The sequence below is a fragment of the Nycticebus coucang genome, chromosome 1 (genome assembly GCF_027406575.1).
Source record: "Nycticebus coucang isolate mNycCou1 chromosome 1, mNycCou1.pri, whole genome shotgun sequence".
Lineage (NCBI taxonomy): Eukaryota > Metazoa > Chordata > Mammalia > Primates > Lorisidae > Nycticebus > Nycticebus coucang.
In genome coordinates, this window is record NC_069780.1 from 45,445 (window position 1) to 60,697 (window position 15,253).

Genomic DNA, 15,253 nt, shown 5'->3' on the forward strand with positions numbered 1-15,253 from the left:
AATTTATTTGGTTTACGGTTCTGAAAGACCAAGTCTCCAGCAAAGACCTTCATGCTCATTATCTTGTGGCAGAAAGTGGAAGAACAAGAGAGATCAACACAGAGCAAGAGTGAGCGAGAGAAAGCCAAACCTGCTGTTATAAAAAATTTACTCATTTTTTAACACATTCCCTCGATCATGGCATTTATCCATTCCTCAACTCTGTTACATAAGGGATTAGTTTTGGGGAGACACATTAGGGCCACAAAACCAAATGTCCTCTGGTAACCCATAACTGTTAACAAAAAGTGAAAAATTCCATGTTTGCATAACTGTGGATTATTTTTAGGGAACCACTAAAATGGGCATGAGCTAGGAAAACCATTTCTTTTTTAATTTTAACAAAACTCAGCCCTGAAATATTTAACTGACAAAAGTAGTTTTAATAAATTTATTTTACAAAGTTTTTTTTTTTTTTTTGAAACAGGGTCTTACTCTGTTGCCCAGGCTGGAGTGCAGTGGTATATCATCATAGCTCACTTTAGACTCTATATCTTGGGCTCAAGAGATCCTCCCGCCTCAGCTTCCTAAGTAACTGTGACTACCAGTGTGTGCCACCACACCTGGCTAATGTTTTAAATATTTTTGTAGAGGGCAGTGCCTGTGGCTCAGTGGGTAGGGCACCAGCCCCATATACTGAGGGTGGTGGGTTCAAACCCAGCCCCAGCCAAACTATAACAACAAAAATGACTATTTTTGTAGAGATGAGGTTTTAGTATTTCCAGGGTGTTGTTGAACTCCTGACCTCAAGTGATTCTCCCACTTTGGCCTCCCAATGTGCTAGGTTTACAGATGTGAGACTCTGTGCCTGGCCTGAAGTAATTTTTAATGAAGTAGACCTCTCTCAAGTCATGTCTTCTGGAAATCAAAATGGACCACAATAAATTTTTTAAACAGTAGAAAAGACAAATGTGTCCTTGATGTCTGTCCTAAAGTCCACGCTCTCTACACCTGTTTCTTTCAACCTCAGGTGATGTTAATCTTCTGTTTATTTTGGTTCTGTAAATCTAAGTATGTGCAGTTTACTCAGAGATTATCCTCTAAAAGTTGGTCTATGCCAGTTCTTTCTTCCTTAACAAAAAGTAAAGAACAAATGTGTATGTGTTTGTCTGTGTGTGTGTTTCCTGTTGTGGGTAGTGCTGGTGGTTAAAAAGCAAGTTGGGACTTCCTCTTTGAACAGTTGTCTTTTCCTCTCACACAAGGGAGATTTTTTTTTTTGTTTAAAAGTGGATATAGTTAAAACCAAACCACATACCAAAAAGAGAGGGATGATGGCTAACAAACCCCCGAAACCAGCCCCTCGCAGGATCTTCCAGGAAAGGTTAAAGATTACTGCTTTGCCCTTGTACTTTGAAGGTTTTTTGTTAGTCAAGCGGTCAGGATACCAGGTGAGTCTATAGATGATAATGTTAAACCTAAAACTTCTGTCTTAATATAAAATTGATCTCATAGTAAAGTGATGTTTCTCTTGGAATTAAATCCTCTTCCTTGAGCTCAGAACAATAATTCCAATTTTTCATAATTTAAATGCAAAATATGGCTTAAGCATATACATACATGCATGTAAATAACATTAGGTTCTAATATTAAGTAATTAAAATAAAAATTCGATAAGATAAATTTTCCAATAATTTATTTAAACACTGCAGAATATTTTGGCTTAGGAGATAAATTATTTCTTACATTTTCTCCACCATTTACTACTATACTTCAATGATGATCTGTACCATTAAGAAAAATAATATTAATATTGAAATTATATATTTGCTCCTATTCTCAGTCATTTAAAGGTAATAATTAAATTATAATAATGCTAAACTTTTGCAAAAATTGGTTAAAGATAAAATTTATACTGTTTATCATTATGTATAGTCATACAACATAAATAACTAAAAACATTGTTCAAGATAGTGGCTTTAAGAGATAATATTTATGGTGCAATTGTGGGTATTAAGTACACTAAGCTACAGAAATACATTTGCTCTAAGAAAATCCACAAAGCATTCCACATTTTTTACATGTAAAAATTAAAACCTATTGTTAGTTAAAATCATTGCTTTTAAAATAGTAATTGTGGTTAAATTGAAATTAATGAAAGAAACTGAAATTGCTTGTTATTAGAGGAGAAAAGAAATCATTAACTCATATCAAATTTTATTGAATTTTATATTGACAGAACCTAGAAAAAGGTGTTTTCAGAATACCATAAAAATGTCTGATGATAATAAAGTATTTTCTGAGGATTCATTAATACAAATTCATTAATACTAATATATATGAACATATCTATAATAGCACATTCATACTTCCTATATATGTAATCACATAATTTATTATTTGTAAGTAAAGAAATGGTAACTTGTATTGTTATAGGTGTTAAACATATATAAGGAATATTTTTTCAGTTATATTGGAATTTTTTAAATTTATTTTATGGGTAAATTCAATCTTGTTATTACAAGTTGGCCACTTTATAACACTTTGCTAGGAAAGGGGAATTGAGAAAAGGAAATTTCTAATTTGTAATTAAAATTTTTTTATTCATTGAATGTCTTCCAAAGTATAACAAAACTTTCTGATAGCAGGTTCTTCTTAATGTTTCAAGAAGGCATGCCATTAGTATGGTTAGCAGAAAGAACAAGAAAAAGACCACTCTACAACATCCTTCCTTAGGCAAATGTATTTTACTAGCTGACACTCATAAAGAAAGAATGGGAGCTTTTTATTTGGGAAGAGAAATTAATAGGGAGTTTGCATTCTAAATCATTTTTACTAGTTACATCAGTGAGAAAAGATCAATGGGGAGTTAAGAGATAAAAATATCAGTCCAATTCTGGAATTTGGAGGATTCCTTTGTATCTTCAAATCTGTTTCCCACTTTGTGAAATGGATGATTACTCTCTTGTATAACTGGATGTGCTACTGTGATGACCAAATGAACCATATGGTGACATTCCTTTGAGGTGTAACATATGGTGAACATGGCACTAGGCTCTTAATTCTCTGTCACTCTCTTCCTTACAATAACTCTTTTGGTAGAAATTATTTTGTCCACTTCAGGAATGAGTGTGTTGTGGCTCACAGAGGTTATTTTCAAGATTCCTTGTCCATTGATAGCCAAATTCATGTTCCAATTCCACTTGACTACAGGCTTCCAAAAGCTAGAAATGTCTAATCACTAGATATTTTATCACACTGAGTTCATTAGTAAGCTCCGGGTACTTTCAAAATTATTTGTTTAACTGGATGAAAATGAGACAGTGACCTTAAATTCTAAATGCAAGGTCATCTAATGATTATGAAGCTAGCAATAAATTCAGAAGTTTTGTTTTAGTACCTTTTCTTACTTTAGTACTTTAACACAACGGATTGCTTTACCAAAAAAAAGGAAAAAAGAAACTTGTGCTAAATATATTTTATCCAAAGATATATCCTTCAAAATTAATTCTTGAAATGTTTCAGTTTCTCTGTAGATATGAATATATACCTAGATATTGTCTATTGAGATTAACAGATGAGTCAGATTTGGTACTTATGAGGCCTTATCAGAAACTAAATGAAGACCGGAAGGATAGGTCTCTGCATTTCAAATACACTTTTGGTCCTTAGGTTTACCACTGTCCGTGCAGTTCATGAGGTCTGTTGCTATTTGTTATTTTTCCTCCAAGGCTATCTTTGTTCTCAAATCAGTGCCTTTATACTTGTTTCTTCCCCCATTTAATAAAACCTCCTAAGTTCTTTCTATAAATCTATAGGCTTGCTTACCTGTAAAACTTCTATTTTTTCTCTTTGAAATTCTACCAAATATTCATATCACAATACTGAGACTGAATACCTTTGTAAGTTTTCTCAGGAGCACAAGTGGATGTATGTGTGTATATACAAAAGGAAATCAGTAAGCCTTGACTGGCTATTTGTCACATGAGCTTTTTCTATCTTCTGGCAGGTTAATATTGTACTGAGGCTAATTAAGATGAACAGTGGCAGATCTTGATTTCAGGGTTTTCTCTTGCTTTCCTTTCCTCCAATCATCATATATAATCCAGGCTCTGTACTAACCCTTAGAAGACATGCTTTGGTAAGACCACAAAGATGGTCAAGGTGCAGCAGTAACACGAGCTGCATGTGTGTCTCCACCAGGCCTGCCTTGTCCCCCAGCTCTAAAGTACAGAACAGACTGACCTGCTCCTGTCAGCACAGAGACTGGGGCAAGGTGAGACAAAATAAAACAGTTCCAGAGACAAATGTGATTTGTGTGTTATTGACTTGCAGGCCAAATCTGAGAAAGTTCAAGTCTTTTTCAACAGAGTGAAAGACTCATCACTCCCATGGCTTTTCCAGAACCTCTGACCAATGTCGGGGCCACTGTATATCAGCAACTTCTCAACCCAAGTTTCTCGATGTGGTTTTTGTCTCTTCATTTAAGAAAACATAAAAGTGTTATTTTATATAGGAATGACAATGGGTTTCATTATTCTGGTCTACAAAATATTCCCTCCTTCTTAAATATAATTCCACTGAAAGAGATCTATTTTAGAGGTCCTCAGACCACCACCCTTACAGAGGTACACACAGAACCCCAAAGTGCCTACCAATAAAGGAAGGGATTAGGCAATGCTCTTTTTCTTTCTTTTGTTCTTTTTTTTTTTTAAGTGGGCCAAAGTATATTGAATACTTGCTATGTCCCAAATCCTATGTACTTCACAAACATTATTTTATTTATTTATTTAGAATTTATTTTTATTTATTTATTTATTTTTTCTGACACTTTTTTTTATTGTTAAATCATAGCTGTGTACATTAGTGCAATCAAGGGGTACAATGTGCTGGTTTCATATACAATCTGAAATATTCTCATCAAACTGTTCAACGTAGCCTTCATGGCATTTTCTTAGTTATTATATGTAGACATTTGTATTCTGCCTTAGTAAGTTTCGCCTGTACCCATTCTAAGATGCACGTAGGTGTGGCCCCACCCATTACCCTCCCTCCACCCTAACCTCCCCCTCCCTTCCTCTTCCTTGGCCCTTTCCTCATAGTCTTGTGCTATAGTTGGGTTATAGCCTTTATGTGAAAGCTATAATTTAGCTTCATAGTAGGGCTGAGTACATTGGATACAGTTTCTTCCATTCCTGAGATACTTTGCTAAGAAGAATATGTTACAGCTCTATCCATGTAAACATGAAAGAGGTAAAGTCTCCATCTTTCTTTAAGGCTGCATAGTATTCCATGGTATACACGTACCACAATTTGCTAGTCCATTCGTGGGTCGATGGGCACTTGGGCTTCTTCCATGACTTAGCAATTATGAATGGGGCTGCAATAAACATTCTGGTACAGATGTCTTTGTTATATTGTGATTTTTGGTCTTCTGGGTATATACCTAGTAAAGGAATTATAGGATCGAATGGTAGGTCTATTTTTAGGTCTCTAAGTATTCTCCAAACATCCTTCCAGAAGGAACGTATTAGTGTGCATTCCCACCAGCAGTGTACAAGTGTGCCCTTTTCTCCACATCCATGCCAACATCTCTGGTTTTGGGATTTTGTTATGTGGGCTACTCTTACTGGGGTTAGGTGATATCTCAGAGTAGTTTTGATTTGCATTTCTCTGATGATTAAGGATGAGCTTTTTTTCATGTGTTTGTAGATCGTGTGTCTGTCTTCTTTAGAGAAGTTTCTCTTCAAGTCCCTTGCCCATCCTGAGATGGGATCACATGTTCTTTTCTTGCTAATATGTTTGAGTTCTCTGTGGATTCTGGTTATTAGACCTTTATCAGAGGTATAACCTGCAAATATTTTCTCCTATTCTGAGGGCTGTCTGCTTGCTTTACTTACTATGTTCTTGGCTATGCAGAAGCTTTTTAGTTTGATCAGGTCCCAGTAGTGTATTTTTGATACTGCTTCAATTGCTTGGGGGAGTCCTCCTCAAAATATTCACCCAGGCCAATTCCTTCAAGAGTTTTCCCTGTACTTTCTTCAAGTATTTTTATAGTTTCATGTCTTAAGTTTAAATCTTTTATCCAGTGAGAGTCTATCTTAGTTAATGGTGAAAGGTGTGGGTCTAGTTTCAATCTTCTACAGGTTTCCAGCCAGTTCACCCAGCACCATTTGTTAAATAGGGAATCTTTTCCCCACTGAATGTTCTTAATTGGCTTGTCAAAGATCAAATAATGGTAAGTAGCTGGTTTCATCTCTTAGTTCTCTATTCTGTTCCAGATATCTACTTCTCTGTTTTTGTGCCAATACCATGCTGTTTTGATCACTATCGATTTACAGTACAGTCTCAGGTCTGGTAGCGTGATTCCTCCTGCTGTGTTTTTATTGCTGAGTAATGTTTTGGCTATTTGAGTTTTTTTCTGATTCCATATAAAACAAAGTATTATTTTTTCAAGATCTTTAAAATATGACAATGGAGTTTTAATAGGAATCACATTAAAATTACATATTGCTTTGGGTAGTATAGACATTTTAACAATGTTGATTCTTCCCAGCCATGAGCATGGTATGTTTTTCCATTTGTTAACATCTTCAGCTATTTCTTTTCTTAAATTTTTATAGTTCTCTTTGTAGAGATCATTCACATCCTTTGTTAGGTATACTCCCAAATATTTCATCTTCTTTGGCATTACTGTGAAAGGAATAGAGTCCCTGACTGTTTTTTCAGCTTGGCTATTGTTGGTATATATAAAGGCTACAGATTTATGGGTATTGATTTTGTAGCCTGAGACATTGCTGTATTCCTTGATCACTTCTAAAAGTTTTGTAGTAGAATCCCTAGTGTTTTTTTAGATATACAATCATATCATCTGCAAAGAGTGAAAGTTTGATCTCTTCTGGCCCTATGTGGGATACCCTTCATCGCCTTTTCTTCCCTAATTGCAATGGCTAAAACTTCCATTACAATGTTAAAGATCAGTGGAAACAATGGGCAACCTTTCCTGGTTCCTGATCTAAGTGGAAATGATTTCAATTTAACTCCATTCAATACGATATTGGCTGTGGGTTTGCTGTAGATGGCCTCTATTAGTTTAAGAAATGTCCCTTCTATACCAATTTTCTTAAGTGTTCTGATCATGAAGGATGCTGGATATTATCAAAAGCTTTTTCTGCATCAATTGAAAGAATCATATGGTCCTTATTTTTTAGTTTGTTTATGTGCTGAATTACATTTATAGATTTATGTATATTGAACCAGCCTCGAGACCCTGGGATAAATCCCACTTGGTCGTGGTGTATAATTTTTTTGATGCATTGTTGGATTCTGTTTGTTAGGATCTTATTGAGTATTTTAGCATCAATATTAATTAGTGATATTGGTCTATAATTTTCTTTCTTGTTGGGTCTTTCCCTGGTTTGGGGATCAAGGTGATGTTTGCTTCGTAGAATGTGTTGGGTAATATTCCTTCCTTTTCTGTATTTTGGAAGAGGTTTAGTAATATAGGTACTAGTTCTTCTTTAAAGGTTTGGTAGAATTCTGATGTAAAGCCATCTGGTCCTGGGCTTTTCTTTTTAGGGAGATTTTGTATAGTTGATGCTATTTCAGAACTTGATATAGGTCTGTTCAACATTTCCACTTCGTTCTGGCTAAGTCTTGGTAGGTGACATACTTCCAGGTATTGGTTGATTTCTTTCAGATTTTTATATTTCTGAGAGTAGAGTTTCTTGTAGTATTCGTTAAGGATTTTTTGAATTTCTGATGGGGTCTGTTGTTATTTCATCATTACCATTTCTGATTGATGAAATTAGAGATTTTACTCTTTTCTTCCTGGTTAGGTTGGCCAAAGGTTTATCTATTCTATTGATCTTTTCAAAAAACCAACTTTTGGATTTATTGATCTGTTGTATAATTCTTTTGTTTTCAATTTCATTTAATTCTGCTCTGATTTTGGTTATTTCTTTTCTTATGCTGGGTTTGGGGTTGGAGTGTTTTTCTTCTCCAGTTCCTTGAGATGTCCCATTAAGTTATTTACTTCCTCTCTTTCCGTTTTCTTGAGGAAGCTTGCAGTGCTATAAATTTCCCTCTTAGGACTGCCTTTGCATTATCCCAGAGTTCTGGTAATTTGTGTCTTGATTGTTGTTTTGTTCCCAAAATTTGGTGATTTCCTTCTTAATCTCATCTATAACCCATGTATCCTTCAGCATAAGGTTGTTTAGCTTCCATGTTTTTGTATGGGTATGCAGGTTCCTGTTGTTATTGAGTTCAACTTTTATTCCATAATGGTCTGAGAAGATGCAAGGAATAATTTCTATTTTTTTAAATTTGCTGAGGTTAGATTTGTGGCCTAGGATGTGGTCGATTTTGGAGTATGTACTGTGGGCTGATGAGAAGAATGTGTATTCAGTTTTTTTGGGATGAAATGTTCTGTAGATGTCTATTAAGTCCAGATGTTGAATGGTTAAGTTTAAATCTAAAATTTCTTTGCTTAGCTTGTTTTTGGAGGATCTATCCAGCACTGCTAAAGGGGTGTTAAAATCTCCTAATACTATGGAACTGGAGGAAATCAAGTTGCTCATGTCTGTTAGAGTTTCTCTCATGAATTGAGGTGTGTTCTGTTTGGGTGCATAAATATTAATAATTGAAATCTTGTCATATTGAGTATTGCCTTTAACAAATATGAAGTGTCCATCCTTATCCTTCCTTATTTCAGTTGGTTTAAAGCCTATTGCATCTGCAAATAGGATTGCAACACTTGCTTTTTTCTGCTTTCCATTTGCCTGGAATATAGATGACCATCCCTTCACCTTGAGTCTATATTTGTCTTTTAATGTAAGATGCGATTCTTGTATGCAGCTGATATCTGGCTTGAGTTTTTGTATCCAGTCAGCCAACCTGTGCCTCTTTAGAGGACAATTTAAACCATTCACATTAATTGAGAATATTGATAAGCCTTTTGAGAGTCTGGTGGACATTTTTAATCCTTTTGTGACTGTGGAAGTTAGAATTTGATCAAAATTTTCTGTGTGGGTTTACTTTTGTGGTGGAGGATTACGCTGGTCTTTATGGAGGATAGGTCTGTAAATATCCTGGAGATCTGGTTTAGTTATGGCAAATTTCTTCAACATGTGAATGTCATAAAAGTATTTAATTTCTCTGTCATAAATGAAACTCAGTTCAGCTGGGTACAGGATCCTGGGTTGAAAGTTACTTTGTTTTAGCAGATTAAAAGTCGATGACCATCCTCTTCTAGCTTGAAAGGTTTCAGCAGAGAGATCTGCAGTTATTCTAATATTCTTCCCCTTATAGGTGATGGTTTTCTTTCGTCTGGCTGCTTTCACAATTTTCTCCTTCATATTAACTTTAGTGAAATTGATTATGATGTGTCTGGGGGATTTCTTATTTGGGGCGAGTCATGCTGGAGTTCTGAAACTGTCTGTTATCTGAATTTCAGAATCTCTTGGCATGTCTGGAAAGTTCTCCTTCATAATCTCATGGAGAAGAGACTCTGTGCCTTGTGAAGCCACTTCATTGCTTTCAGGGATCCCTATAAGATGAATATTGGTTTTATTCTAATTATCCAAGAGCTCTCTGAGAGTGATCTGTTTTTGCCCTCCATTTCTCTTACTCTTTGAGAGTTTGGGAGCATTTGAAAGCTTTGTCTTCAATGTCAGAAATCCTTTCTTCTGCTTGCTCCATTCTGTTACTGAGGGATTCTACTGTGTTTCTCAGATCTTTGAGGACTGCAACTTCTTGTCTCAATGTGTCAAAATCTTTGGTCATTTGGTCTTTAAAATTGTTGAATTCTTGAGATATCTTTTGGGTTACTGCTTGGAATTCTAATTTGATCTCATTTGCTATCCAGATTCTGAATTCGATTTCTAACATCTCAGCTATTTGTTTGTGCATGGGATCTTGTGCTGTGTCTGCCCCATTGATCCTTGGGGGAGTTGATCTACTCTGACTATTCATATTGCCAGAGTTTTTCTGTTGATTTTGCCTCATGATTGTTTTTCACCATTGCCTCTGGCTGTCCTCAGGGTTGGGGAGGTGTGTCTCCACGATTAGACCCCAGTGGGATCACTCTATTTTTTCTGGATCCTTGTAGGGAGTGGCCCTGTGTAGTTCCTCTGGGGCTGCCCCAGCCAGGGAATTCTGGTTGTGGAAGCAGCTCTGGAGTGTGACACACCTGGATCCAGCAACAGGGCGGGAGGTGGTGTGCACGGTTCTGGCAATGTCTGATGCCCAGTGACTTTGGCACAGAGAGTCCAAGGCTCCAGCAGTCTCTGGCCAGAAGAAGGGCTCTGCATAGAGGCAGGGAGGGCTCTGGAGGGCACATGGCTACCAGAGTCCCTGGCAAGACGAGCTGGCCAGTGTGGAGGCAAGGAGGGTACAGGAGGGAGGACGCAGGGTTGCGCGGTTCCCGCAGTTCCTGGTCAGGGCATGCAGAGGTCTGGCAGGTGCAGGTCTTGGGTCGGGGGTTGTGGCACAGCTCTTATGTAGGTCTGGGCGGCACCAAGCCCAGGAGTTTGAGGTTGCTATGAGCTATGACGCCATGGCACTCTACCCAGGGCAACAGCCCAAGGCTCCAGTGTACCAAAACCGGTCTCACTCTGCCCCTGAGGGTTAAGGCTGTAAGGCAGCTCAGTCCCCGTGTTTAGGCTGCTCAGTCACTAGGTTACTAGCTCCTGCCCAATCCTTGCTCTGCAACCCTGAGGGCGGAGCTTGCTGGGGCAGTTCTCTCACAATGGCTCCCTGTGACCCACAGCCGAACACTATTAGCTTCGCCTGCTCAGCGGCTCAGTCTGGGGCCCCAGACAATGCTCAAAGTTCTCCATACTCCTGCTCAAGCTGTCCCCAAAGGCAGTTCAACTGACTGCCGAGTCCAAAAACACTGAAACAGTTCACAGGTAAGGTCTTTCCAGTTTGCAGTCTCACTGCTGCTTGTACTTACGGCTGCCAGTGGGATTAGGTCGAGGTTGGACACATGCAACCACTTGCCAGTTTTCCACTTTTTTTGTCCTCCTCTTGGGGTCCAGAAGTCCCTTGCTGACTCCCTGTATCCTCAAAGGGATGATTATAGGCAGATCCCACCAACCAGAGATGCCTGGAGTCTTATCTCCCCAGACTCACAGTGCCCTGTTGCAGGGAGGGCCTCTACAAACATTATTATTCCTTCATTTCTTCAACAACTCTTTGAGGCAGTAGCAAGCTGGTTTCCCTTGACAGTGCTCTCACAGAGGAAACACAATTATTATTATTATTATTATTCAGTAATTTTTAATATATTAACAAACATGTACAACCATCACCACTATCAAGAGGATTTTTATTGTTTCATGCCTTAGATTTAGATCTTTTATCCACCTTGAATCAATTTTAGTGGGTGGAGAAATGTGAGGGTCCAGTTTCAGCATTTTACAGTTGGCTATCCAATTCTCCCAGTATGATTTATTTTTTTCCCCCAGTGTACGTTCTTGTTTGTTTTATCAAAGATTAGGTGGCTATAAGATGTTAGTTTCATTTCATAGTTTTCTATTCAGTTCCAGATGTCTATGTCTCTATTTTTGTGGCAATACCATGCTGCTTTGATCACTATGGCAGCAGTTCTCCCACAGGAAGTGTATTAAAGGGCTGTGGTATTAGGAAGGTTGAGAACCATTGCACTATGGCCTTGTGGTACAGCCTAAAGTCTGGTAGGCGGATGCCCCTGGCTTTGTTTTTATTACTAAGAATTTCCTTGGCTATACAGGGTTTTTTTTCTGGTTCAATAGAAAATGAAGAATTATTTTTCTAAATCTTGAAAGTATGGCATCAGCCTACTCTTTTTTTTTTGATACAGTGTCTCACTATGTCACTCTTGGTAGAGTCCTGTGGCGTCACAGCTCACAGCAACCTCAAACTCTTAGGATTAAGTGATTGTCTTGCATCAGCCCCCCAAGTAGCTGGGACTACAAGCATCTGACATAACGCCCAGCTATTTTGTTCTTTTTGTTGCCATTGTTGTTTAGCAGGCCTGGGCTGGGTTCGAACCTGCCAGCCCTGGTGGAAGTGGCTGGCACCCTAACCACTGAGCTGTGGATACTGAACCTTACTTTTCTCTTTTAAATGCCCTTTTAATAGGTTTTTTCTTCCCTGAAGTTTGAAACTAGACATAGGAATCACACAAATGAAAACCAGTTTGGTTGCTTTTATTATTGATTAAGTCTCTATGTGGTTTAGATTAAAGGCCAAAATCATGTTTACATTTTGCCCCAGACTTAGGTAGCCTTGAGCACCTTGACTCACTGACTCAGCTTAAAAACCACAAGCCTGCACCTCTTGGAGACCTTTTGCCACATGGCAGGGAACAAGAGAAGAACACCCACTCTCTTCCCATGGACTGAGCTAAGAGAGGGCAAGGAAGGGCTGAGCTGCACATGCTGGCTCCCAAACTCACCTATCAGATACTCAGTCCTGTCCTCTGAGAAGGGGACAAGTCACTCTACCAGCACAGTCTGTACATGACAGATTGTAGAGTGTAGGAAGAAAGACCAGGCAAAGGGCTATTTTGATAGCATAACATTTCACATCCTATATTTAACAAAAGGAAAGAAAAGACTTCTGATAGGATTGACATTAAGATGTGTCATCCTGTTTTATTAAATTGCTTGGCTCTGACATGTGTCAGGTATATAATGGGCGTTGGGTTTCAGACAAGAGGAAGGACCTCTTTGCCCAGTTTTATAACTGCCCCCTTGGGGACCATCTACTGGCTGATCATTAGTCATACGTCCTTTGAATTGTTCTTTTCTATGGTGATTTCATTCTTGGTTCAGAAGGATCAGCCTATTTGTTAAATCTTTTAGCCAAGTCTCAATCACAGTGTAGGATAGACTAGAAAGAATGCAGGGTTTGGGCAAAGACACCTTTCCCCAACTGAGACTCTGCCCTGAGGTAGCCTACTGCAGTACCACCACCAATCTGATCAAGCCTCACTGTATGTGCCTGCCTGTGAAATGTGACTTTTCTGTTCCTCTCACAAAGAGGTTGAGTCTATTTTTCTACACTTTGAATCTGGATTGGATCATGGGACATCCTTTTTAAAATGTTATGAAAGGAAAGCCTTAGGATATGCATTTACATTGGGTTTTGCTCTCTCTTTCTCCTGGGAATCCTGCCAGAATGTGAACAAGTGTAGGCCACCTGACTGGAGGATGAGACACCACGTGGAGTGAGACCCTGTCATCTCAGCCCCTCAACGCCCACCCCTGGCATTCTCAGCTACGACCCTAAACAGGCCAGGGAGGCTACTCTAGACCATTTGCCCACTGCCAACTGCACCCAGAAAAACCGTCAGCCAGCCAGAGTAGTGAGAAATTTAGTAGAAAACATTTGCTAGTTTAGTCCTCTAAGTTGTAGGATGGCTTGTTATGTAGAAAAAGGTAGTTAATATAGCACTTTAGAAAGAAAATAATTTTACCAAGAACGTGAGGGAAAAAATGATTCAAGATGAATGTAACCTTGCGTTTCCTAGGAGCAGAGAAATAAAAGCAAGATTGGGTTATACTGAAGATGTGACAAATGTTTTACTGGTCAAATAAGGATACACAGTATGTCAATTTTTTTCCTTGAGACACAGTCTCATTCTTTTGTTCAGTCTGGAGACCAGTGGCATCATCATAGCTAACTGTGGCCTCAAACTCCTGGGATCAAGTGAGCCTCCTGCCTCAGCCTCCAAAGTTGCTGGGACTACAGGTACATGCCACCATGCTGGCTATTTTCTTTTCATTTTTTTTTTTTTTTTGTGGACGTAGAGTCTCTCTGTGTTGTTTAGCCTGGTCTCCAACTTCTGGCTTCAAACAATTTTTCCACCTTAGCCTCCCAAAGTACTAGGATTACAAGTATGCCACCACACCTGGCAAGTATGTCAATACTGAAGAGATACAAAGTATCATAAAATAAAGTGTATTCACATTTACAAAAAAGAAAAAAATGTATGTAACTTTTTATAATTAATCTTCAATATATAAATCATTATGGTTTAACAAACTCAAAATGTCTCAGCTGATCGAACTCTAAAGGAAGGAATGATCAACATGTCTATCAAACTGACTGGAAATTTTAAAATGTACTTTAGAAAGAGCTGGGTATCAAGGTGAAAAGATTTTAAATTTTAAACTCACTTGCCACTTTTTGGTAATAGAGCCAATCTTCATAATTATTTAAACAGACTTTTACTTGGGTAAAATGAATGTCTGACTCAGTTATTTAAATATTTTAAACTTAAAAAGTTGTATTTCTAGGCTTAGCGCCTGTAGCTCAGTGGCTAGGGCGCCAGCCACATATACTGGAGCTGGTGGGTTCAAATCCAGCCTGGGCCTGCCAAACAATGACAACTGCAACCAAAAAATAGCCGGGCATTGTGGCAGGCGCCTGTAGTCCCAGCTACTTGGGAGGCTGAGGCAAGAGAATCACTTAAGCCCAAGACTTTGAGGTTGCTGTGAGCTATGATGCCACGACCACTCTACCAAGGACAACATAGTGAGACTCTATCTCCAAAAAAAAAAAAAAAAAGTTGTATTTATATAGAGCTCATAATAATATAAATGCAGTAATAATTAAATATTTACCACATGAATGAAATTTGAGTTTCAAAGTTGAGCTTTGACAGTGTTAAATTTTTATCATTATCAATTTGTCACATTTCCTTGATCTGTATAATATATTCGATTTGCTGAACCCAAACTATGAGCCATGTACTCTCAGCTAAGTGCCTTCTATGTGCTAATTCATTCATTTCTTCCATCAGTCCTAGAAAGTAGGTATCATATGCTTGACCTATCCTGGACTCTTAAAATGCGCATGTTACATGTGCAAATTTCCACTGAAACTGCATAACAAGTCTTAAATCAATGAGAAAAGTTTTTGAAACACAAATCAAATTATAGACATGGGCTGCTTAATGGAGAGGATATTTTCTGCGAAATGTGCTGTTAGGCAGATACACACCATCCAGATACTTAAACCTAGATGGTATAATTCATTACACAACAAGGCTATAAAGTATATATAGCCTGTAGCTCCCAAGCTACAGACCTGTACTGAACACTATGAGCAATTCTGACACCATGGTAAGTATTTGTGCATAAATACAGAAAAGGTATAGTAAAAAGTATAATAGATAAAATATGGTACACTTGTACCATTAGAATTGTCATTGTATGAAGGTCTGATAATTAACAAATCAGTAAGGTTTCATAACCTTGGTGCACATCTGTGTTTGTGTGGACATGTG

The 15,253-nt window shown here is 38.0% G+C and overlaps 1 protein-coding gene across 3 annotated transcripts in view; it reads left to right on the forward strand.

Annotated features, from left to right (window-relative positions):
* Positions 1–1,239: 1,239 nt before the first annotated feature.
* Positions 1,240–15,253, forward strand: part of STAP1 (signal transducing adaptor family member 1) — a 44,428-nt gene continuing 30,414 nt past the window's right edge. For all 3 annotated transcript variants that reach the window (XM_053602736.1, XM_053560306.1, XM_053553378.1), the window contains exon 1: positions 1,240–1,427. In XM_053602736.1, the coding sequence (XP_053458711.1) occupies positions 1,308–1,427 (120 nt within the window). In that variant the 5' untranslated portion in view covers positions 1,240–1,307. The remainder of the gene's footprint in view (positions 1,428–15,253) is intronic.